Genomic DNA, 25,703 nt, shown 5'->3' on the forward strand with positions numbered 1-25,703 from the left:
CAGGTAAACGTCACTGTTTAGAAATGTCATGGTTTGCCATTCTTGATGGTAGATAGATTTCCCTTCTAATCTAATGTTAGTTTGTTAGTGAGAGGTTTATCATATTATCCTGGTATAGCACATTTTCCTGTATGCTTAATTTTTAGATCTATGCATCTCAGAGTCGTTTTTATCGGCAAGAGTAAAATGCTGTTTATATTTAATATTGCAAAAGATAGCTAGATAGGTAGATGGATGGATGGATGGATGGATGGAGGGATGGATGGATGGATAAATTGATTCTAGGAACTAGATTGCATTCATTCACAAATGATATAGTTCCCTTTCTGGGGTCCGAGTTGGGGGTGTGGAGCTAATTTATTTTTGAAGTGCAGACACCGGGAAGTGTACCATAGTGTAACTGGGCTTTCGACTACTGGGGAAAAGGGACGATGGTGACCGTCACTACAGGTAAGGACAGTTCTGTCTCTTGGTTTTAAATCAAGACCTGTAGTAAATCTGTCACTGGAAATGTGAACTAGACAAAATTCTCTAAAACCTATCTTTGGTATTTCAGTGTAAACATTGTGTTATTTCAACCTTTTATTCAAAACACTATTTTGATGTGTCCTGCCATTTTTATGGTTTAAATCAATGGCACTGGATTACAAAGTTATACATTTGAAACAGGTCTGACAGTCTGCGCTAAATGTGACCCTAGTGTTCCTGTGAGACAGCCAGGGGCACCGACAGGGAAACAGGGCCAAAAACCCCCGTTGCAAACACAATCCGTGTTCTGCTTCGGACGTGTGATGTTTATCAGACAGGTCTTTTAACATATGATGCACCTTTGTAACAGAATGTGTATTGTAGTAGAGTGTGTTATATCGATTTGAGTTTGCCTATGATTTATGAGTTCAGAAAGTATTTTCCAGGGTGAGCCTGGGCCTTCGAGCTCAGGGCTGCAGGTAGGGTGTAGCGCTAGGCAGTTTTAGTACAGTGGAGGCAGGGAATGAAAGACTGTGACTACAATGCTTTCGATTACTGGGGATCAGGCGTCTTGGTGACAGTGACATCAGGTAAGAAATACTTCGCTTTACCTGTAAATATGTAGGGAGTGATTATCCATGTGTATTTATTCGCTTTTGTCAGCTGTTGTTAAAGTTCCCAGTATTCTCTCTTTTAAGTAAATAGTGTATATATTTACACGTAGCAATGCAGCCTGGTTCCCTCTTGAACTGAGAACAGGCTGTCCTTTGAACGATCAAGCAAGTGGTCCCAGTCAAAACGGATTTAATTCAGTATAGAATGTATAAATGTACTTTGTTAAAGCAAACCTCATTGTGATGATAGCTCCAGTTTACAAACTATTCCCCTTTTAACTATCCGGAGCACATGCTCTCTCCAAGTTTGACACAATGATAATTTGAGCCTCCCGCTTTCTCTTCTTCATTTTAAACTAAAAGACACAGTCACGCACTAACTCTATTCGTAGCTTTACATCTTATTTTCCATGTCCCTGGTATTGTCTGAATGTTCAATAAAAGCACTGTGCACTACAAAGATCCATGAGGACACTGCAAAGTGGTTGGTTGCCTTTGCAATAAAATAAAATAAAAAATTAAAAGCAATGGACATGTTGTGAATATCTCTCATAATTATTGAGGGAGACTCTCTAAGTATCAAAGAAGAAAAAAGTCCTGGGTTCCAAAGATCCCTAGTAACAGTGCCCAAAAATATCCCTAAAAAGAAAATTTTATAATGCATATAACTGCCAGGTAGAAAATATGTCTTCAAGTAAAAATTATAGGGCTAGAGGGTATTTGTAGCACACTAAACCCGAAGCAAGGCATTGTGCTTATTATGGATTCGACTACTGGGGGAAAGGAACCTGGGTCGAAGTAACTTCAGGTAAATTTTCCTATTAACTATATTTTCTGCTGTACATTGTGTTTTACCTGCTTTAAAGTTTCCCCAAAGACGATTTCATGGGGTTATTGTAGGAGAGTGGCGTTGTTTATCACAATGTGATTATTATGGTTTGGATTACTGGGGCCAAGGGACGGCCCTGACAGTCACAACAGGTAACAATATTATTTTTCTTTATAAGATTTCATAAATCCACTGTTTTGAATTTGTATTGGTGAAAGCTTGTACTAAGTATACTATCGCCACATTGTTTTTATGAACCTCCTTAATGAATTTACCACAAATGCCTTTAAAAAGCTAAATAGGTATTCTGAATATTTTGATAACAAATATTTTGTGCGCAACAGACATGCACATAAAAAAGAAAGTAGATTGAGACTGTTTCTAAACTGACCTCTAAAAACATCCGTGACAAATGCTTAAAATATTCTATTTAAAAAAGTATATGTGTCTATATGTCTCAGACATTACACTAATTCTAGACATAGAAACTGCAGGAAAAATGAATGTTAGACTTTAATATAGATGGGAGTAGGGATCTTTACAGTAAGAACAGTTTATCGCATCTTTGGATTGTTGATCTTATATATTCAATTAGATTACATGAGCTGTCAGAAGCTGCATTCTTGTAGAGCAGAGGCTTGTGTGTTGTAACTACTGTGGATTTGATATGTTGGAACCGGAGCAAAAAGTAAAGAATTTCACATTATTATTAATATTATACATATTGTAAGAGGCCCTATTTAATAACTGTCAGGCAATTACGAAGATGAAACTAGGAAGTCAATTACTTTAATAATATTGTATTTCAATTAAATGGGACAAGGAACATTGCTGACAGTCCCGTCAGTAAAAAACACCCTCCTAGTAAAATATCATGTTTAGTGAAAACTATCCCTATTGGATTTTTTGGGGCGTATCACAAATGGCTTCTCGTGGTTAGTTTAGAGAAGGTGTATATTTATATTCCAATTGTGTTTAATTAAAACTCAATACATTTGACAAAAAATTGCAGCATTTGGTGTTAAGATATCTTTAATACTTCCAAAATTAAACGTATTATTGGGCTTAGACTGGGTTTCTGTAAGGGCAAGGGAGGGAAATAAACTGCTGTGATTACTATGGAGCTTTCGATTATTGGGGGCCAGGAACCATGGTGACTGTCACTTCAGGTAAATGAAAACCTATCTTGCATTATCAATTTTAAATTATTTGTAAACTATAAACTTGTGCACATTTTAAATACACAGATATATAAATGTGCTGTGTTGAACCTAGCTTGCTCCTTATTATTGATATCCAAGTAAGTAGTGTGTGAACAATATTGTTTGAAAGGTCTATTGCCTCTCTTTTAGTCATTTCTCTTGTTAAATACTAATCATTCATCAATCTTTATTTATATAATTAAAAGAGTTTCAATTATGTTGACCAACAACACATTCCTTCCTTATGAAGAAATTGTAGAGCAATTTTCACTAGTCAAACATAATTGTAGATGCAGAATTATATTAGTTCAAGAGATGAGAATTTAAAATATGATGAAAATTAAAAAGTGGAAATATTTAATTACTCGAACTTTAAATGACTTCAATATTATACATTAGTGTATATTAATTAACTCAAAACTGAAAAGCTGTAGATGACTACTGGCAAATTATTTTTTCGTGCTATTCTAAAAAATCAGTGTAATCATTTTTCTTTAAGGCACCTGATATGTGTTTCAGAAAGCATAGCAAATAAGAGCTAATATAATCTTTAAACAGATCTAAATAAAACCACTGCATTCATTAAAATGACTAGATTTAATAGTACTTTATTTATTCATTATAATTAGTAGATGTAATAGTAATGTATGTGTATGCATGTAACTTAAAGGGGGACAAGTAAGTAATCACTTTTCAACCAAGGGTTTGGAAACTAAAGTAGTGCTCAGAATTCTTATGAAGATAAGATTTCTAGTTCTCAAAAACTACATTCTGTCAATATAGTAGTATTTGAAGTTGTTGACTGAGATTTTCTCGGTGTGTCATTTGACTATTGAGGACAAGGCATCCAAGTCACCGTTACAGAAGGTAAAAAAAACACATTAAAAATGTATTGTCATCTATGTAACTTTCAATTAAATGTTTTTCTTATAATAGGGTTTCACGTAAAACTAGAGGTCAACGTCTCTTTATCAAAGTAAATATAAGTGTAATAAAACCTCAGGGTTTTTTTTCAAAGAAGAAAGGCAAAAATTCCTAAACTTCAACCTGCAAATCAAATTAGATATATTTCATATAATCTTCTGATTAAATTAATGCATAATGAAACAGAGCAAACACCATGCCACCTGGGGAACCAGTTTTCTGGTAAGTCTAATTTTAGATATCCTGTGCAGATGGCCTGTTGTCGTTTTAACACCTGGTAAAAAGAAAGCTGGCCAGGACATCTGGTTACACAGTTGAAAAGGGGCTTTCCAGACAATTTCCTCTAACGGACATATTTTATTTACGAAAATAAGTATTTATACAGCAGATATCTGTTAATGTCATTAATAGGCCTATTGTGAAATATTTAATCTTATATTTAATGAAAGTGATTGGCATTCAAAGTGCAGGTATGTCCAGCATAAATAGTTTAGCTGTAAGTATTTTACCAAGGGTGACAAGTGTTATGTGGCAATAACATAAGCAGTTTACTGTTTGGTGCAAGCGTTTTTAAAATGTAAGTAAAATAGTATATTTCAAGGTACTTAATGGTTCTACCATAGGCATTGTTTATTTATAATTTAGGGGGCTAGGCTGCTATCTTTTTGCGAACCGTGATATATAAATGTGTGGGATTATACCCTTAACAAGCACGGAACATGCTTGTTTAAAAAGTCTCGTTTTTTAGGTTAGCTATTCACTTACATTTTAACACATTCTTACATGGCAACGTTTGTATAAAACTATTCACTCAAGAAATGATTTTTACTTTAAACATATCAGTTGCAACATACTTTTTACGATAGAGTGCTATTTTACAACTTTTTGATTTCAAATTTCTTTTATAAATCAATTTTTGTAGGGACTTTTAATTCAGTCCTCTTATGCATCCAATCGGTTAATTTGTTTTTTCATGAAATACATTGATAATAAAGTATATATGTATAAAATAGCAATTCATAATTTAGTAATGCTTTATTGGACAAAATGTTAGATAGCTAGAGTTAAAAATCATCAAATCTAGATCTTAGCCTATATCATTCTTCTGAAAATATTTATGACATTATATATATATATATATATATATATATATATATATATATATATATATATATATATATATAATATATATATATATATATATATACATATATGTGTGTCTGTTGTGTGTATGTACTTCATGGAATTAAGTTAGCAGTTATGATAGTATCATTATATTTAGTTAACTGGATCATGCTTAAGTAAAAAGTAGATTTAAAGTGAAAAACAAGTTGATATAATGTGCACTTTGTGACCGCATATCATTCAGGAGATAGGTAGTACGTATTAAAATGTAATATAAAATGTACATCAGGTTCAACTAACATGGTTATGTTTATGGCCTTGAAAGACAGAAGTAGCACAAAAAAACGAATTCTATTTCAAAATGTAGTGACTTAGGACTTTATTTGTGAAAAGAAAGAAAGTAGATCCATGTTTGGTTAAATGGATCACCTATTGTAAGACAAAGAAATCTGTTACCATTAAAGGTAAGATACATTTACACTTACTCTATTTACCATATACTTTGTGCTTTGTGTCCTGGCAGTACTAATCACTTTTTGTATTTTAAATTACCAGTTGGTGAGTACACAGTAATGTTTCTTATTTAGCTTGATTTATCACTATATTAATTGTTATAATGAAAAAGGCAGTTGTATGTAGTCAGAAAAAGACACTTCATCTCACGAAATATTACAATGTAGGATTCCTTCGGCTACAAAACAAAATTGCAGATGTGAAATATATTCGTGAAGTGCCTTTATAAATAATTCTTTAAGTGGAATCCTATTCATAGAAATGTATGGTTACCATCATTTTAAAGAATTGCTTTTGTTTTAAGTCAGATTTCAAATGGAAATGCATCTTATTTGTCAGAAGTGTGATTTCATACCACAGTGCATGGACATTTTATGTCTCAGTAGTTTCCATTTCTGTAAGGTTTAACAGAAGCCCCTTTTCTTAACTGTGTGCTAAAAATATTAAATACAACTAGACATTCATACAAAAAGTCTACAGAATTTTCATCATAGCCCTTTCTTCGCACTAAGGGGGTAACAAATGTAGAAGTAATTAGGTATATAGTTTGAGAAGGTTGATTATTTTTTGTAACTAAGGGATAGTGTAGCATTAAATATCATCACATTTGTAATTTTATATAGTGGTCAAATTATTAATTTTAAGTGTAAATGTTAGATATATATGTGTGTGAGCCATATATATATATATATATATATATATACATATATATATATATATATATATATATATATATATATATATATATATATATAAACAATGCCACTTCTTCAAAGATAATAGTACATTAGAAATTGATTATGTTCTAGTGCAGTACCTTATTATATTTTGATTTCTACATACAATTAAAAATCACATTTTTATTAACTGATGCTCCCAATTATTATCTGAACATAACGTAATATTGAACTAAGCTTTCAATTAAGCAATTTAAAATTAAATATTGGATTTTAAATTGGTTCCTTTAAAATATGAAATATTTCATATTCGTGTAAATTGATATATTCCTTTTTAATGCCTTATTACAAAATATAAACTATTTCACAATTATTTTATTTTAAAATGCAATACTGTATGATTGCATTTTAAAATGCAGTGTTGTATGACTGCCTTTATTAAGAGTGCATGCACATAGAATAGATTATTTCACCTGACAATGATTAATTTTAAGATAAATGGTACATATTTAATTAATTGTTCAACAAATGATCCATTAAGTAAATAATGGTTGATACACTGGAGTTACTTTTTAATTTTAGATACGATTTATTATCAATTGTCTGCCGTGCCATTTGTGTTCTAATTCTGTAGCTTATTTAAATCATCATATTATTTACAGGTGTTTTGTAGTATTTTATAGTAACTTAAATATTGATACATTTTAGCATGTATTTCGTGACAGCTTAGTGATTAAGGTTGTGCCATATAATTACTTTTTGATATTTAACAGCCTACTGGATTGCACAAGGCATTGCAGGCCCGTTTGTGTGCATTTGAGTGTCTTAACTCAAAAATCTATAATGACCGGAATATACTTGTTTTATTTGTGCATTCCAACCCTTTACCTTCACACTCTTGCAATATTTATCATTTTGCATTATTTATGAAATAATTAGAAATTATATTCCACTTCGGTAGTATGCTAGTATTATCTTGTGAATGAAATAAACTAATAATTATCAAGTTACCAACATTTTAATTAGCATTTTCGAGAATAATGTAGAATTGAAATATATAGCACAGCTTGATATTCAGTGTAGATATGTACAGCCTATAGCTTTGTGATTAGACACTGCATTATACAGAACAGCTTTCGATCCCATATAGATGTCACAGTGTGAAGTTATGAGTTTAAATGTTACAATATATAACTTGGCCCAGTGCTGATATATTGATGCACACCTTGATTCTATCAGAGTAGATATTTCAATGAATACATGGCCCGGGTCTGGTTTAAGGATGCACAGCCAGGAAATGTAGGATTATAGTATAAAATATATGGTACTGGTCTGGTCCAGCGGGGGCATGTAAAAACCGGAATTGTGGAAATAGATTGAGCATTATATGGCACAGTCTGGGATTTTATATAGGACAGGACATGAAGCCTAGAGCCACAGGGATGGATGTTATCACATATAGCTGAGCTTGGGGTCCAGTATATGCATGTACACATTACAACTATAGGATTAGATTTTGCAATATGGAGAAAAGCGCATGGTTCAGTGTAGGGGTGTACAGCTTGAAATTATGGCTTTTAATCATGCAATATTTAGCACAGCCAGGGAACCTATATAGAATAAATGTATAGCCTATGACAAATGGCATAGATATTACATTATACAGCACAGACAGGGTTCTCTACAGGTAAAATGCACTGGCTTGTGTCTATTGGGATAGGTAGAGCACAGCTTGGGTCCGGGGTACCGGGGTGGACTGTGGACAACCTGGTGCTCTGGGGACAGGTAGACCACAGCTTGGGGTACAAGGGTGTACAGCCTGGTGTAGAGCACAGCTCAAGGTCCGGGGTACAGGGGCGCACAGTCCGGTGCTCTGGGGATAGACATAGCACAGCTTGGGGTCCGTGCAGGGAGGTACAGTGGGGTGCTCTGGGGATAGTGAGAGCACAGCTCTGGGTCCAGGGTACAGGAGTGGACAGCCCAGTGCTCTGGGAATAGGTAGAGCACAGCTTGGGGTACAAGGGTGTACAGCCCATTGTAGAGTACAGCTCAAGGTCCGGGGTAGAGGGGGGCACAGTCCGGTGATACAGGGGTGTACTGTCTAGTGCTCTAGGGATAGTTAGAGCTCAGCTCAGGCCAGGATACAAGGGTGCACAGCCCGGTGCTCCGGGGATAGAAATAGCACAGCTTGGGGTACAGGGTTGTACAGCATGATGTAGAGCACAGCTCGGGGTCCGATGCAGGGAGTTACAGTGGGGTGCTACGGGGACAGGTAGATCACAGCTCGGGGTTCAGGGTACAGGGGTGTACAGTCCGGTGCTCTGGGGATAGGTAGAGCACAGCTTGGGTTCCGGGTACAGGGGTCTACAGGCCGGTGCTCTGGGGATAGGTAGAGCACAGCTCGGGGTACAAGGGTCTACAGCCCGGTATAGAACACAGCTCGGGGTCCGGGGTACAGGGGTGTACAGACTAGTGCTCTAGGGATAGGTAGAGCAAAACTTGTGACCTAAAGTACAGGGATAGAACAGTCCAGTGCTCTGGGGATAGGTAGGTAGGGCACAGCTGGGGAACAGGGGTGTACAGACGGTGTAGTGCTCAGCTGAGGTTCCGGTACGGGTCCCCGGACAGCCCGGGTCAGGGGTACAGGGGTCTGCAGCCCGGTAATCTGGGAATAGGTAGACCACGGCTCAGGATCCAGTACAGGGATGTACAGCTCGATGTTCCGGTATAGGTAGAGCACAGCTCAGGGTACAGGGGTGTGCAGCCTGGTGCTCCGGGGATAGGTAGAGCACAGATTGGGGTCTAGGGTACAGGGGTGTACTGTCTAGTGCTATACAGATAGTTAGAGCACAGCTCAGGCCTGGATACAGGGGTGCACAGCCCGGTGCTCCGGGGATAGAAATAGCACAGCTTGGGGTGCAGGGTTGTACAGCATGATGTAGAACACAGCTCGGGGTCCGATGCAGGGAGTTACAGTGGGGTGCTACGGGGAAAGGTAGATCACAGCTCGGGGTTCAGGGTACAGGGGTGTACAGTCCGGTGCTTTGGGGATAAGTAGATCACAGCTCGGGCGGGTCCGGGGTACAGGGGTGGACAGCCTGGTGTGCTCTGGGGCTAGGTAGACCACAGCTTGGGGTACAAGGATCTACAGCCCGGTGTAGAGCACAGCTCGGGGTCCGGGGTACAGGGGTGCACAGACAAGTGCTCTAGGGATAGGTAGAGCACAACTTGTGGCCTAGGGTACAGGGTGCTCTGGGACTAGGTAGACCACAGCTCAGGATCCAGTACAGGGATGTGCAGCTCGATGTTCCGGTATAGGTAGAGCACAGCTCAGGGTACAGGGGTGTGCAGACTAGTGCTGCGGGATAGGTAGAGCACAGCTTGGGGTCCAGGGTACAGGGGTGCACAGTCCGGTGTAGGGAACAGCTCGGGGACCAGGGTACAGGGGTGGACAGTCCAGTGCTCCGGGGATAGGTAAATCAGAGCTTGGGTCCGGGGTACAGGGGTGAACTGTCCGGTGCTCTGGGGATAGGTAGAGCACAGCTTGGGGACCAGGGTACAGGGGTGGACAGTCCAGTGCTCCGGGGATAGGTAAATCAGAGCTTGGGTCCGGGGTACAGTGGTGAACTGTCCGGTGCTCTGGGGATAGGTAGAGCACAGCTTGGGGACCAGGGTACAGGGGTGGACAGTCCAGTGCTCCGGGGATAGGTAAATCAGAGCTTGGGCCGGGGTACAGGGGTGAACTGTCCGGTGCTCTGGGGATAGGTAGAGCACAGCTTGGTGTCTGGGATACAGGGGTGTACAGCGCAATGCTCCGGTATAGGTAGAGCACAGCTCAGGGTACAGGGGTGTGCAGCCTAGTGCTCCGGGGATAGGTAGAGCACAACTCGGGGCACAGGATGTACAGTCCGGTGTAGAGCACAGCTCGAGGTCCGGGGTACAGTGGTTAAGTAGAGCACAGCTCTGGGTCAGGCTCAGGGAGGTACAGCTCTTTGCTCCGGGGATAGATAGAGCGCAGCTCGGGGTCCAGTGTACAGGGGTGGAGAGCCTATTGTTCTGGGGCTGGGTAGACCACAGCTTGGGGTACAAGGGTGTAAAGCCCCGTGTAAAGCACAGCTCAAGGTTCGGGGTACAGGGGTGCACAGCCCGGTGCTCCGGGGATAGGTAGAGTACAGCTCCGGGTCCGGGGTACAGGGGTGCACAGCCCCGTACTACGGGGATAGGTAGAGCACAGCTTCGGGTCCGGGGTACAGGGGTGTGCAGCCTGAGCATCCGGGAAAAAGTACAGCAGAGCTCAGGGTCCACTACTGGGTTATACAGCCCGGAGCTCCAGGGACATATACAGCACAGCTCGGGTCCGGTGCTCTGGGGATAGGTAGAGCACAGCTCGGGGTTGGGTGCAGGGAGGTAAAGACCGGTGCTCCGGGGATAAGTAGACCACGGCTCGGGGTCCAGTGTACAGGGGTGGACAGCCCGGTGCTCTGGGGATAAGTAGACCACAGCTTGGGGTACAGGGTACAGGGGTGGACAGTCCGATGCTCTGGGGATAGGTAGATGCAGAGCAAGGGTGGACAGACCAGTGCTCCGGGGATAGGTAGATCACAGCTTGGGGTCCGGGGTACAGGGGTGGACAGCCCGGTGCTCTGGGAATAGGTCGAGCACAGCTCGGGTTCCAGTGCAGGGAGGCACAGCTCTGTGCTCCGGGGATAGATAGAGCGCAGCTCGGGGTCCAGGGTACAGGGGCTGGGTAGACCACAGCTTGGGGTACAAGGGTCTACAGCCTGAGCATCCGGGAAAAGGTACAGTAGAGCTCAGGGTTCACTACAGGGTTATACAGCCCGGAGCTCCAGGGACAGTCCAGGCTGTGGTACATAGGTAGCTGCCTGCACCACCCAGAACCGTGGGGCTCGATACTGCACTATGCAGCACAACCTGAGGTCCAGTATTGAGATGCACAGTCTGTAAATAGAACCTGCAATATATAGAACAGCCCGGCTGCCCGGGCCCATATAGGGATGAATGCACAGCTTAAAGACATCCCGGGGTCTGCCCATGTACACCAATCCATAGCACTGCTGGTGGGTGGTATACGGAAATACAGTCTGGAGCTAGGAGGCTAGATACTAGTGTTAAATATACACAGCACAGACTGGTTCGTGTTCGCGTGTACAGCTCGGAACCGCAGCACTGCAGGCCTGGCAGGGGCCAAGGTGCTGCGTTACGACGAACAGCCCGAGCTATGGGGCTAGGTAGCACAGTATTATATAGTACAGACTGGTCGATATAGATATTTACAGCTAGGAGCTGCAGCACGGCAGCACGGCAGCACGTAGCATGAGATAGGGATCTGATACTGCAGCGCTCAGTACAGCACTCCGGTGTGCCGCATATATTAGAGCTGTATAGCTGTATTCCCTCAGATAGGGCTCTTGTGCTGCAGCATGTCGTGCAGCCCTGGGGTCCAGTATAGCGATGTACTGGGGACCAGCACAGGCTACCCCCCACTGGTAGAGCACACATGCTGCAGCACACATCACAACCCGAAGGGTGACGTATAGCCGGATCGCATCGGTAGTGTGCTGTGCTGATAGTATACTGCAGCACAGAGCACAGCTCTTATAGGGCCAGTATAGCGATGTACATCCAGGTCCTAGATGTAGCGCTCTGATACTGCAGCACAACGCATAGTTCCTAGGGTGCAGCGATGTGTATAGCCCGGCCCTGACCCCAGGGGTAGCACTCAGATACTGCAGCACACAGCGCAAGCAGCCGCAGGGTTCAGTATAGCGACGCACAGCCTGATCTGAGGCATACAGCACAGCACCACACAGTTCAGTGTAGCGCGATGTATGTTGCTCCCGGAGGTAGCGCTATGGTATAGCATTACTCAGCAAGCCCCTTGGAGGTCCAGTGTAGCAATGTACAGCCTGAGCCGAAGGATAGGGCGCAGATACTGCAACAAAAAGCACATCCTGGAAGGTTCAGTATAGCGATGTATGGCTGCACCCGCCCCCCTCTGACCTGTAGTACAAAGCTAAGCCCATATATGCCCAGTATGGCGATGCGTAGCTTGCTCACTGAGATAGGGCTTTAATAAGGCAGCACACAATACTTCCATGGACAGTCCAGTATAGTGGTGGACAGCCTGCTCCCAGAGGCAGGGCTCTGATACTGCAGCACCCAGCACCTTGAGGGTTCAGTATAGCGATGTATAGTCGGTTCCCAGAGACATGACTGTAATAGTGCACAGCACAGCCCATTATTGTGATGTACAGCCTGGCCTCCGAGGTAGGGCTCTGCTATTGCAGCACACAGACGGCCCGAAGGGTTCAGTATAGCAATGTATATAACCTGATCCCAGGGCAGTGCTCTGATACTGCAGCACAGATCACAGCTCTTATGTGTCCGGGGTGGTAAGCAGTGTTCGCTTACGGGCTTTGAGTCTGCTATACATGGGAGCAGCGCACTGTCTGATAAAGGGATGGCTTGGAGCTTTGACCTGTGAGGCTGAACTTTATATGAAGGGCAGCCCAGGTCAGGGTTGTATAGCGGGGTGCGCCCGGGGATATATAGGGCATTTCAGGGCTACGTAGCACACTCCGGACCAGACATATGGATGTAGGCCCTAGGCCTCTACCAGTGCTGTTTGATACCGAGTGTGCAGTGATGCTCGACCTTGGACCACAGGCTGTAATATTTTGGTATATACTGCACTGCCCAGGGTTTGGTACAGAGAAAAACATCAAGGGGCGAGGTGCATTGACACCACGGTATATAGCACAGCTCGGGGTCTGCTATAGGAATATGCAGCCCAACCTGTCACTGCTGTAGGGTCAAGTACTGAAATCTAAAGCACAAGCCGTTCCGGGACATAGGTGCGCAGCTCGAGCCCTGGGCTATGGGCTTTCAAGCAACATGCAGTCCAGCCCGTAACATATAGCACAACCTGGACCTGGAGGTGTGGGTTGAATACTGTAACATATAGCACTGTCCGACTCTGCAGGTGTGGGTTAAATACTGTGACATATAGCACAGCTCGGTCCTGGCAGTGTGGGTTGAATATAATAACTTATAGCACGGCCTGACTCTAGAGGTGTGGGTTAAATATTGTAACATGTAGCACAACCCGGACCTGGAGGTGAGGGTTAAATACTGTAACATATAGCAAGGCCCGACTCTGGAGGTGTGGGTTAAATACTGTAACATATAGCACAGCCCGGACTTGGAGGTGAGGGTTAAATACGGTAACATATAGCACAGCCCGAACCTGGAGGCGTGGGTTAAATACCGTAACTTACAACACAGCCTGACTCTGGAGGTGTGGGTTAAATACTGTAATATATATAACAGCCCGACTCTGGAGGTGTGGGTTAAATTTAAGTGTGGGCGGTGAACTCCGCTCGCAGTGTTTGCAGAGAGTTCCACAAGCCGCATTACGCAGAGTGGATTTCAGAAAAACTTGCGGAATGAAGTTCCTCTCCCTCGCGTTTGTCAACGTCATGTTGGCGAGCCCAAACGTGGAAAAACCACCTCCCGGCGAGATTTTTCCTCATTCACGATCATCAACATCAAGTTGGTGAGTGTGGAAAATCAACCTCCCTGCAAGTTTTCTCAATGCAGGCGGTCAGATTTCTCCTTGCAAGCAGTCGCATATGCTCGCGACCGCGGGCGTTGAGAAACTGTCCGTTCGCGTTGAGAAAGCTGCAGCTCGAGTAAAAATCTATTTGAGCAGCAGAAAGGAAGCAGAGCCCACTTGCGCTGTGCATGATGCCGTTCGCGATTATTGCACAGTGCAGACAAGCACCTGGCACTGAAAATCACAGAGAACAGCATTTATCCAACACACCCCACTGCTTATGGAGCTCTGCGTAGAGTGGTGTAGTTTTTATTGCACTACAAGGAGTTCCGCGTAGCAGAACTCCACAAACTCTGCCCATTCTCAGTTAAATACTGTAATATATAGCACAGCCCGACTCTGGAGGAGTGGGTGAAATACTGTAACATACAGCACATCCCAGGAGCTGCCACGTGGACCTACAGCGCCAGCCAGGTAGTATACCGCTCGAGAAGGCTGGAGCTATAGGCATGAACACTGCACTATATGGCCAGCCTGAGGTATGGTAGCAGTCTATTTAACCTGAATCCATAGACCTACATAATATTATACATAATACAGCCCAGGTCTAGGGATCTACGGCATGAGAGCTCGGAGCTATAGGAGCCGTTACAGAACTATATGGCACAGCTCAGGGTAAGGGGTGTACAGTGTGACTAGTTTCAGGACTGTGGCACTGTACACTATGGCACTGCTCGGGGTCCAGTGTACAAAGTGTGCAGCCCAGGGCTTCATGCCTTGATGGTCCATCCCGGAGACGGGGGCTACTACAACGTATAGCACACTCAGTGGATGTATAGCGAGGAGCTACAAGCTCCCATCCTGCAATGCATAATAGCACTTGCGGTCAGTTACGGGAACACAGAGCCCAGAGCCTGTCGCCAAGGAGCTATATTGCATACCCGGGTCTAGTATGTGGCCTGGACACTGCTCGTGTGGTGTCATAGGCTGCTCTGTGTAACCTGTACATTGACACACGAGGAACCTTGGCTGGCTAAGAACCCAGATAGGGGGAGACAGCTACACAGTACGGCGAGGAAACATTTAATGGCGGGGAGAGGGCGAAGAAAGTCATTAAATATGCTATCTGAGCGCGCTCTAGGTGAAAATGCCAAAATGATCTGGGAGTGGGCGTGTTGGATTTCTCTGTGGAGAAATTTGTGCGGACTTTTCTGAAAAAGTCCAAAAGTTTGTGAACTGAAATGGCGGCGCTTCAGGGACCTCTTTCTTTGAAAATCTGTTAACACAAGGGGCGTGGCCAATGGGAAAGGCTACAGGGATTTATTGATATGGCAAGGAAGCAACAAATTATGCAGAAGCGCGACAAAATTATGCAGCCAAAAATCTCAAATTATATGGCAGTAATATATCGTAATTTTGGATTTTTAACAACTATTTACACTGCCTCAGCAAAGTCGCACCTCATTAGCGTCAGGTTAACACTTTAATAAAGCGTTAGCAATTGAAAGGCCTGCTGCTAATCAGAATTGCCCACAGATCTTCCTTTTAGTAACGTTTGAATCAATTGAACCAGAAAAACGTTTTGGTCATCTGCAAATCGTACATCAGCGAAGGATTGTGTGGCATTATGCGGCAAAATCATACGAACAGGGTACTACTCTTGCCGCAGAATCATATAATTCCAGGGGCCTGTCTTTGAGCCCCCAGAAATAAGCCCGGTATAGCGATGGCTCTGAAGCCATCTGAGCTGAGCTGAGCTGAGGGAGAGTCTTATGCGCGTCCTGCTGCTCAGCTTTGACTCGACTCGCCTATACTAGCCTTTTAGGTCTCCGGTCTGTTAGGATTCTTCTAATTGGTCATGGACTAGTCCTAATCTTTGCCACTTAGTTAGCGGGAAGTTTCCCCTGTGCTAGGGATTCTGAAACTCATTACCTGGATGGTAATGCCAGACGTGAAGAAGCCTGACGGTGGCTGGCACAGGTCCTGTGCTCCAACATTCCTCTGGTTGTCTTCTCTTCCATTCCCTAGCCTTTAGAGCATCCTGCCCTCAGCAGGTGAAGTGTTAAATACAGTCAATCTGCCTTTGGCTTTGCAGCTCTCTATACGCCCTCTCACTTGCTTACAGCTTCAGGATATAACTCCCAGAGGGCGTTTAACGACCTTTAGTGGCCTCACCATACTGGTTGTAATGTTATATTAAACAAGAGTGAGTTTACTACTTGTGATATTATGGCCTTTCGATGGACTGTCAGTGGCTGGATAGCGTCAACATGCAAACACGTCTTCTCTTCTCTAGGACAATAGGTCGGAATACGAGTGTTAAAAAAAGTGTCTTTTTGGAAAGATATGAAATTACATTGAACTTTGCAGGGATGTTTGCTACTTTAAACATTCTAGTATTTGGCATTATACAATTGGATTAAACACACACGTATCACTGCTTCAGGAGAGACCACACCAAGTCTTGTGGCAGAAAATAAAGGCATTTCAGGTTTCGGTGTTGCAGGCTTAGTCCAAGCGGAGGTCTTCAGCAGGTCTTCTTTTGGTCTAATGAGTGGGTTAGGTGGGTGTTCTATCGGTACGGCCACTGTACTAGAAATGTCTTCCTGAAACTACCCAGTCTAGCTAAAGCACATTTAGATATAAATAGAAGCCCCAGTTATTCAAAACATTATACGCTGGCTAATCTATTGTATCTTGAGGCTGTGCATTTCAGCAGGCTGGCCCCTTGGCTCAGAGTTAATTGCTGACCACCGCCATTTGTAATGATAAGCAGGCCACACATCTAAAGTTGGAAAAACTAACCTATCCTTTTGAGATCAGTACATTGAGAAGTGGACAATAGTAATACATTGTATTTACAGTACTTGAAGACCGCAGAGTCGACTTGTAAATATGATTATTTAATCAGTGTGCACTTGGGTTCATGTTCTGACTGGTTACTATAACCAGTTGGTTGTGCGTTTTCAGGATTTGGTCCTGAGGGGTTGCCCTTGGGACTGACATTATCTCAGATGGACAGATAATGGTTTTAATACCAGCCCTGTATAGTACCGGTCCACTCCAGCTCTCTTCATGTGATCGAAAGGCAGAAATGGGAACTCCTGGCCTCTGAAAATCGATGCAGAAAAAGATTAAGCAGTTTATTTGACAGTTAACGTTTCCTAAAAATTGGCATAAAAAGCCACATGTTTTTTCATGCAACTCTAAAGAGAAACCCACGATGTATTCAAATTGTTCCGGATCTGTTTATTATGCCTAAAATTATTGTTTGCTGCCCCCTTAGAACTACTGTCAGCCCTTATAGCATTGAAAGCAGACACATACTCTCCAGACTACAAGTGATTTTCCTCAGTCCCATACGGCCAGTCCAGGTCTGCGCAAGTTTGTTTTTGTGTAACTATTTGGTCCCACAGTCACTTCTTGGCTTCTTAATGTAGCCAGAAATCATTGTGTTCATATACATTTGAGGGTGTATGTCCATTTCCATTGTAGCCACAAGGTCTCATAACAGCATATTGATTTCTTATTTGGGGTATTCTCTGCTGGGTGTTGTGATATGAAGAACGTCTTGTGTTAGGTCACGGAGGATTTCTGTTGTCTTAGCCATTTTCCTGGCCTATATTAAATTACTGTTTGTTCCTGGGGTCTCCAATGGAGGTAATGTGTTAGGTCACGAAATCCTTTAAGCATTGGTTCATGGGAGTCTTTTTTGCCTTGGCGTTTGTATCAAATACTACTGTCCTTGGTTCAGTCATTGGATAATAGATGGTGTCTGGTGGCTCCACCATTGTGTTCAAGTTGTGTTTGTTTGACCAATGAATTCCAGCACTACGTGTCCACTTACTTGCTGGTTTAATGTCACAGAGAGCATTCTGTTTACTTGGATCATGCAAGGGTTTTGAAATGGTTCCATTGCAATGACCTGTGGCTTCTGACTTTTGATTGGTCATTGTATCTAGGTCTTAAAATGTTCAGATTATTGGGCCGAAGATGTCTTCTGTGCGCATCATCGTTCTACCCATAAGGACTTGTGCTCCATTATTCATTGGGTCCTGTGATCTGGTCTTCGGTTTCCAGTTGTCTCCAGATGGTCTCATGCCGATTTCATCATTGGTTTTTTTTAAGTTTCTTTGGCATTTTACCCAGAGAGATGCATCTTGGTTTAATGGTTATTTCTGAATGGGCTTGCACGGTGTTCACCAAGGTATTCAACAGTTTTGGAGATGATTTAACCATTAATAGCAAGTGTCTTCTGTTGGGTAAACCCCTGATCCTCGGGTTCTGTAGTGGTTTAGCTGCTGAACCGTAAGTACCATTGTAGGCATTACCAATACATACAAAGCAAATTCTATTCCTTAATCTTCATTAATCCTTTTGACAATGCCTCATGTTTCCATTTTGTTACTTTGTTGTTTCTCTTTTGCTTCCACACTTCAGCCGCGGAAAAAGCCCCATCCGTATTCCCACTTATTGGCTGCGGGGAATCCTCTGACAGCGTGGTGATTGGCTGCTTGGCTAAAGACTTCCTCCCCGACTCAGCCACCTTCAGCTGGAATGATAAAACTAATTCCAGCTTCACCACCGGACTTGCCAATTTCCCATCCGTTATGACCAACAGCTTTTACACATCAAGCAGTAAGGTGGAGGTGACGTCAAAGAGCTGGAAAGAGAAGGATCCCTACTACTGCAAAGTCACACACTCTGCCCTGGGACAACCTCTGACGAAAAAACTGGAGATGCCAGGTACGTCATGTCCACATTTACGGGTGTATGTGGGGTGCTCTGATGTCTCGATTAAACTGCTTGGCCTCTGGTATCACAAGTCGACCTTTGATGCAGCTCTGAGATTCTACCCCGACAGTATAGGATTGATTCTGGCAGGTAGTTTTCAGGACACTTCATGATGGGGTTCAACCAAGGACTCATGTTTATAGGAATCGTGTGGTACTGGGAATGAAGTGCTGAAGCCCAATCTTACAAAACCCTCTTCCTCGATTGATTGCCTGTAGATATTGGCACCGTCTCATTCATGTAAAACACCATTGCTGGGAAGTTACAAGCTGCATCAACGAAATATGGCAGCCCTTTGCAGAAGTGCAGATACTGACTGCACTGTGGAAATACACTAGTGCTCGTGGACCATAAAGGTATGGCAGCCTTTCTGAGAGGCTCCACACTGTCCTACCATATTACAAGCACTTTGAGACCAAAAGAAAACACGTGACATGAGATAGATAGGACAGTCCAACATGTAGAATATTTCGGTAGGAATATAAAAGGCTTAGAAAAAACAAATATGCTAAAGCACCAAAGGACATTCTGATGAAGGTGAAAACAGATGATTGGATAGACATGCTAAATGCAGGGCTCTCCTCAGAGGTAGCTCTCTTTTGGGGTTTGTTTTGGGGTTAAAGAAATTGGTGACCTAATAGATATGTTTGATAATGCCTGATTGTGTTGACGACTTGCTGACTCTATCTTACCCTTTTTTTGCAGTTCAAAGGGTCCTTCAGCCCACCGTCACCTTGCATCCCCCAAGCAAGGAAGACCTAGGCAACTACAATGCCACTGTTGTGTGCATCTGCAGAGGCTTTTTCCCTCAGCCCATCAGCATCAAGTGGCTGTACAACGGAAAGGATGTCGCCCAGGGCACCCACACAGAGCAGCCCGTGCTCAACAGTGAGGGTAACTTTGACGTCACTAGCTGGCTCGATGTCACCCCAGGAGAATGGAACAAGAATAACCTCTACTCCTGCGTGGTGGACCACGAAGCCTCCAAGTTCTGGAACACCAAGAACATCAGCAAGTCCCTGTCCTGCGATGGTATGTTCCTGTTTATGATCCCTTTCTCAAATATGATGTATCACAGTATTGCACACTATGAGGACACACCATAAGGAAACACCATACATGCACACCACCAGTTTTCATATATATGTAGGAATATCACGTACTCGTTTTTTGTTTCCAGTGCTTTGCCCATCAGAGCTAGGCTTCCTGCCATCCTATGGATTGACATGTATTAAATAAGAACTCAACATGGATTCCGTCTGTAGAGGGCGAAGCTGTTGCCTGTGTTGAGAATGTGTAACAAGTTAGAAAGGAGCCGTCAAGATAGCTCGCTGAGGGTGGGGCGGATTGGTTGCCAGCTAAGAGGCAGGTCCTGAGAGGGAATGCCTGGTGATCTGTGTCTGGGGAGCAAGGTAGAAGATGCAAGGTGTGTAAGAACAAAGACGAGTGAGTGAAGCTTCTGATGAGTGAGCTGTCAGATGATGATGGACAGGTGGGCAGAGGTCACAGGTTATATGGCTGGTCCAATAAATTGCCCAGTTTAGTCAGAGGATCTCCTTATACTAGACGCAAAACAAAATAAATATCTTAAAATACGCGCCCTAATAATTGGGAATCACCAAATTCACTTAATTTCTAATCCCCTGGGGAAAAAGGAAGACAGGTTAATGTTACATATATGTACATATATATATATTAGCATGGCCTTATTTACACTTTGACAGCTCAAGCAATTGCTGATCACATATATTGATTTAGTTAAGTGAGTGAGCTTCTTGGCATTGTAAAGCTGCAACACACTGTTTACATCAACGACGTGGATGCTGGTTCTCGAGCTGTTGGCTGCCTATGGGCCGCTGCAGGAGGCAGGCATCCAAATATATTTGGAGTTGACAGTATAGGCTTCCCGCATCTGGGAGCTCTGAGCTCCATACCTTTAGCCTCTAGTGAAGTATACTTGTTGCCAGGACGTGTTCTTTCAACGTGTAGTTGATCTCACTGTTGACTGAAGCACAATCTAACCTTCAACTGCATCTCCTATACCTCCCACCCAATTAAAATAGATGAAAAGTGCTTGTGACAGCACTTTGCAGAAAAATGTGAACAAAGCAGCTTGATTCACATTGAGCAGGAGCGAAAGAAAAATCAGGAAGCCTCTTAGCAAAAATCATTATTGAGACTGAGTTCTATGGCAGCTGTCCTGTTCTAGACAACGGCAGCGGAACAAGCTTTCAAAATGGCGCAGAGTCTGTGCTAATGGGCAGACACTGAGGGATTTATGTGAGTGCTTCTCATTAGAGGGGACCAGAGTCATGGACTCGATGGCCAAGGGGTTTGATGCACTTTGGGGTACACATATCAATGAAAAAGAGAATGCGTTTCCAAATGGTAAAGGACTTACAAAAACCAGAAGAATCTCCTTTTCAGTATTGAAACGAATGATTGGTCATTGCAGTATTAGTGTATTGAAAGAGTAGACCAGGCGGTGAGGGCACAAACAAATCAAAATGTTCAACTGATGCCATATGGTATGCAGGCACATGAGATGAGTCCAAAGTTCTCGGTCTCCAGTTAACTTTAATATTTAATTTAGTACTTTCCATATTACATTTCCTACTCAAGGTAATTATGCATTTCTGTGCCATTTTATTGTATTTCAGATTCCTCTATCGGCTCGGCACCACTTACCGTGCTCACAGTCCCCCCCACCTTCCAGGAGATATTTGAGAGCAAGTCAGCGAAGCTCACATGCATTGTCACCAACATGGCGTCACAGGAGAACTTTAACATCTCATGGAGCAGAGAGGACACCAAGGAGGTTCTGAAAACTCTAGTCACGGGCCCGTTCCTCCAGGACAACGGCACCTTCTCAGCCAAGGGCGTTGCCACAGTGTGCGCTGACCAATGGGCTGCAGGCAACAAATTTGAATGTAAAGTCCTACATCAAGATCTCGCAGGACCGAGACGTGAATACCTCCAGAAGAAGAACGGTGAGATACTATCAGATACTTCAGATCAGTGAACAGATATCTACCTAGCTTCCTTGCTTACATATCCAACTATGTCTGTGACTACCACAGTATCTCCAATGTCAATTGCTCGATTGATGTGGCGACTACATATCTTGCTCCACCTGATTCATCCGCCTTTCTGTGTCTGCACTAACCTGTCAATTCATAGCTGTCTGTCTAAGACTACAAAGACATGTTGCCGGCATGTAAAGATTATCGCCATTAGCAAGCCTATCTCTCTTGCTAATGCAACAGATAAACTCTACTTAGTAAGCAGTTCTGTCTTGTCAGTCATTTCACCTGTGTTGTAAACACACACACCCACACACACATCCCCACCCCAGAAAGGCTTATCTCCAGTTTTCCTTTGCTTTTTGCACTCCTATGAGGCGTTGTTTGCTCTACAGTAAAATGTATCTGTTGGAAATGGCCCTTTTTGCAGGGTTATCCCCAAACTTTCTGCTTCTTCCTCCCTTGTTTTTCCTGACCTGTGCTTATTGGCAATAGGACTCTGGGCACTTTACCACTGCTGATCAGTGCTAAAGTGCATATGCTCTCTGTGTAAATTGTTACTGTAATTGGTATCCATGATTGGCATATTTGCATCACCAAAAAGTCCCTAGTAAAGTGCACTGAGTGTGCCAGGGGTGGCGATTCAAATGCTACGAGTGGGCCTGCAGCACTGATTGTGCCACCCACATGAGTAGCCCTAAAATGGTGTCTCAGGCCTGCCACCACAGTGCCTGTGTGCAGTCTGTGAACTGCCATGCCAACCTGGCCAGTGTCCCCACTTACCAGGCCCAACCCTTCCCTTTCTGTACACATTCGATTCATCTATGGAAGGCCCAAGGTACCCCCCTGGGCAGGGTGCGGTGTATGTGAAAGGTAGAGCATGTACTAGTGCAGGTGACATGCTGTGGTAGTGAATTACAGCCATTTTCGTTTTTCACTATTGTAAGGCTATCTTGCCCATAGGCAATCAGAATGCTGTGTACAGTAGCTGTGCACTTTACAAATACTGGTATTTCATTATTTCATTCCACACACACACACACACATATATATATATATATATATATATATTCCTCAGTCTCCCCATCTTTCAGCATCGTCCTCAAAGACGTTCTTCTTTGCATTTTTTCAAACCAGGCCTCCAAAATGCATCTTTAGAACAAGTGTGTTGTAATTATGCACTTGAAAATAAACTCCTCATTACAATTTTCGTGGAAATTTGGTAATTGTTTGGAGACTTATTGCACAAAAAGCTTCAAGGCTGCCAACTGGCAAATTTAGCACAAGCTGATCCAGCATATTCCAGTGGAAACACAACAGTGCCTTTGGCTCTTGAACAAAGCTGGCAGACAGAAAATAATTGTGTGGGCAAGACAAATAGTCAAGACTCTTTGTACAAATGCCAGTGGCATATGCTGGCCGCATCTATTGAGCTTGAATGGAATAGACTGGTAGAATCTTTCAGCAGGCCAACAAGAAATGTGTCCTGATGTGTTAGACAGGGTTTATTCTTCAGGGTGCCCATGCTTATCTTTTAAATGGATTACATTATTGCTCCAAACACAGTACACTTCATTTAAGCTGACTGCATAGCATTGAATATCACATATATTTATGGAACTTTTTTTAAATTGTGTAAATTATTTATCACATAGATTATTTCTGCTTTATTCAGAGGTTAATTGGAAACTAATGATAACAATGTGGCCAATATTTGGGGTTATTTATTCGTGGGCAGGCTGATTTCGACGAAATTTTTGCATAGTATGTTCTTAGGAGATCTCTTCGATTTAATATTCCATAACACGCGCATTCTTTGCTATCCTCCCCACACACAGGAAAGCCACCCAAGCCACCAACGATCGTCGTCTACCCTCCAACATCAGAGGAAATTGCTTTGAGGGAGTCAGTCACCTTGACCTGCCTGGTTGTAGGATATAATCCTTGTGATGTCTTCGTAAAGTGGCTGGTCAACGGTACACAAGTCTCGGAGAAGGAATATGTGAACACCAAGCCGGTGGAGGAAGTGGAAGCGCCTGGTAGCAGTTCGTGCTTCTTATATAGCAAGTTGAAGGCCCAGCTCAATGACTGGGTCCATGGGGCAGTCTACACCTGCGTGGTGGGTCACGAGGCGCTGACGCTTCAAGTCCTCCAGAAAAGCATTGACAAGTCCTCTGGTAAACCCACCTCCATCAACTTGTCTCTTGTAATGTCTGATGCTACCAGTAGCTGTTATTGATCGCTCTGTCCTTCTGTGTCCCCTGTCACTATACCCTATTCCAGAATGGTTAGGGGTCTCTGTCGATTCATGTGACTGCTACAATGCAGGCATGGAATCTACTTTGTTTGTGTATATATTGTGTTGGAATAAAAACTGTATCTTCAAATGTAGCAATAAAAAACAATTTTACAAATCTCCCTGTCCGTCAATCTAATATTATTTGATCATGCATTTATTGCGGTGGTTTCACTGAATTTAGGTTGATTTTTCTGCTTCTCTCACTGTGTTTTCTTCCACTTTCCTACTCCTCTCTTTCTTCTGCTGCCACACATAGGGACTGCAAGGGCCCCTTCTCTAACTCAGACATTGTCTTCCTTCCATTGGCCTCGTACAGTCAGGTCTCATATACTTCATATTTCTGTGCAGCCTAGAAGCAGGATACGTGTCTTTTCGCTCAGCGTGCATGACCCTTCACCAAATTCAAACAATAATGGTTCCCCAATGTTTGATTCTGATACTTATAACAACCAAAGAACAAAATATGTGTGGAGACTTCCCGACAGGATCAGGACTGCAGACATGCGGTTGGTCTAAGAGATACGGCCTGAGTAGCAGAAAGGAGGAAGGGTCTTACAAAATTAGAATCAAATATTCAGTTTTTCAGCCAGCTCATCGTACATCCAGAAGCCCACTGGGAAATGCCCTGGGTTTTAGCTGCTCATTTCATACTTGCCACTCGCGCTACCACATACGTGGGCAGTAATGCGTAAAGCTACAGGGCAAGAGGTTTGCAACGTCAAATCAGATAACAGAAAAGCACACAGACCTCCAGGTTCTCATTTGAAATATTCTAAAAGAAAACTTAGATTAAAGGCACATTTTGTCAGAACAATAAAACACTCAGGGCATATTTATCATTCTGTAACATTGTGCAGTAAGCCACCTTGCTGCACTGTGTGACAGGGAAAAGGCAGGTATGTGCTGTATTTAACATAATAAGGCACATTCTTGTTTTCCCCAGCACTGGTGCACAATGTGCTGCCTAGCACCAATGCAGGCAACCTTGCATCATGGTGCAAGGATGCCTGAATTGCAGGCATGCTTGTTTTGTGCAGAAAGAGACACCCTCCTCACCAAAAACAGGTCCCTGAGGCATTGTCCTCTTTCTATGCCTTGCAGATTGCAGCACACATAGAAGGAGGAAAAATCTAGGAGAAATAAAGCTATTCCTCCTTGTTACGCCACACCTGGGCAGGGGTAGCATTCTGACTCATTCCCGGGCCTACCACTATTGGTAAATCTGGGAATGCTTTAGAATCCATGGGTTGATGTGTGGGAATACCCAAGCTCCACTCAAGGAACGCCTTCCAAGGGCAGAATAACACAATGCAGCACCGCGATTTGTGCTCTGTTGTGTCACTCTGGATTTATCAAACCACTCAGGGCTATGCAAGGTGGCTTTACATAGCTTGATAAATAGTATTTAAAGGTTGCGTCACTTAAGCACCCCATTGCATGGCACACAAATAACTCAACCCTATGGTAGATATGCCTGCAAGCATCTTCTTAAGCGCCACAATTCTCCTCATCCACAGACAACAAAACCATGCCATATTTACATAAGAGTAATGTGCACATTCACTTTACAAGTGTTCGGCACACATCAGAACTTTGCAGACATATCACAGAAACAGGAACCTTGGTACTCCTCCAAATACTTCCATATACTTTGAAATT

At 43.2% G+C, this 25,703-nt stretch overlaps 1 protein-coding gene and 2 gene segments (V, D, J or C); all 3 read left to right on the plus strand.

Annotated features, from left to right (window-relative positions):
* Positions 1 to 25,703, plus strand: part of LOC144755687 (immunoglobulin alpha-2 heavy chain-like) — a 1,801,746-nt gene that overhangs the window by 900,595 nt on the left and 875,448 nt on the right.
* LOC144755686 (uncharacterized) overlaps positions 400 to 25,703 on the plus strand; it is a 233,426-nt gene continuing 208,122 nt past the window's right edge. Inside the window, exon 1 of the mRNA XM_078644864.1 lies at positions 400 to 450. Coding sequence (XP_078500990.1) covers positions 432 to 450 — 19 coding nt within the window. The 5' untranslated portion in view covers positions 400 to 431. The remainder of the gene's footprint in view (positions 451 to 25,703) is intronic.
* The window catches only part of LOC144755689 (Ig mu chain C region membrane-bound form-like), a 35,943-nt gene continuing 13,251 nt past the window's right edge, over positions 3,012 to 25,703 (plus strand). Inside the window, 5 exon segments of the C gene segment in view lie at positions 3,012 to 3,080; positions 18,369 to 18,674; positions 19,428 to 19,754; positions 21,383 to 21,712; positions 23,584 to 23,922. Coding sequence covers positions 3,062 to 3,080; positions 18,369 to 18,674; positions 19,428 to 19,754; positions 21,383 to 21,712; positions 23,584 to 23,922 — 1,321 coding nt within the window.

This window comes from Lissotriton helveticus, chromosome 5_1 (genome assembly GCF_964261635.1).
Source record: "Lissotriton helveticus chromosome 5_1, aLisHel1.1, whole genome shotgun sequence".
NCBI classification, from domain to species: Eukaryota; Metazoa; Chordata; class Amphibia; order Caudata; family Salamandridae; genus Lissotriton; species Lissotriton helveticus.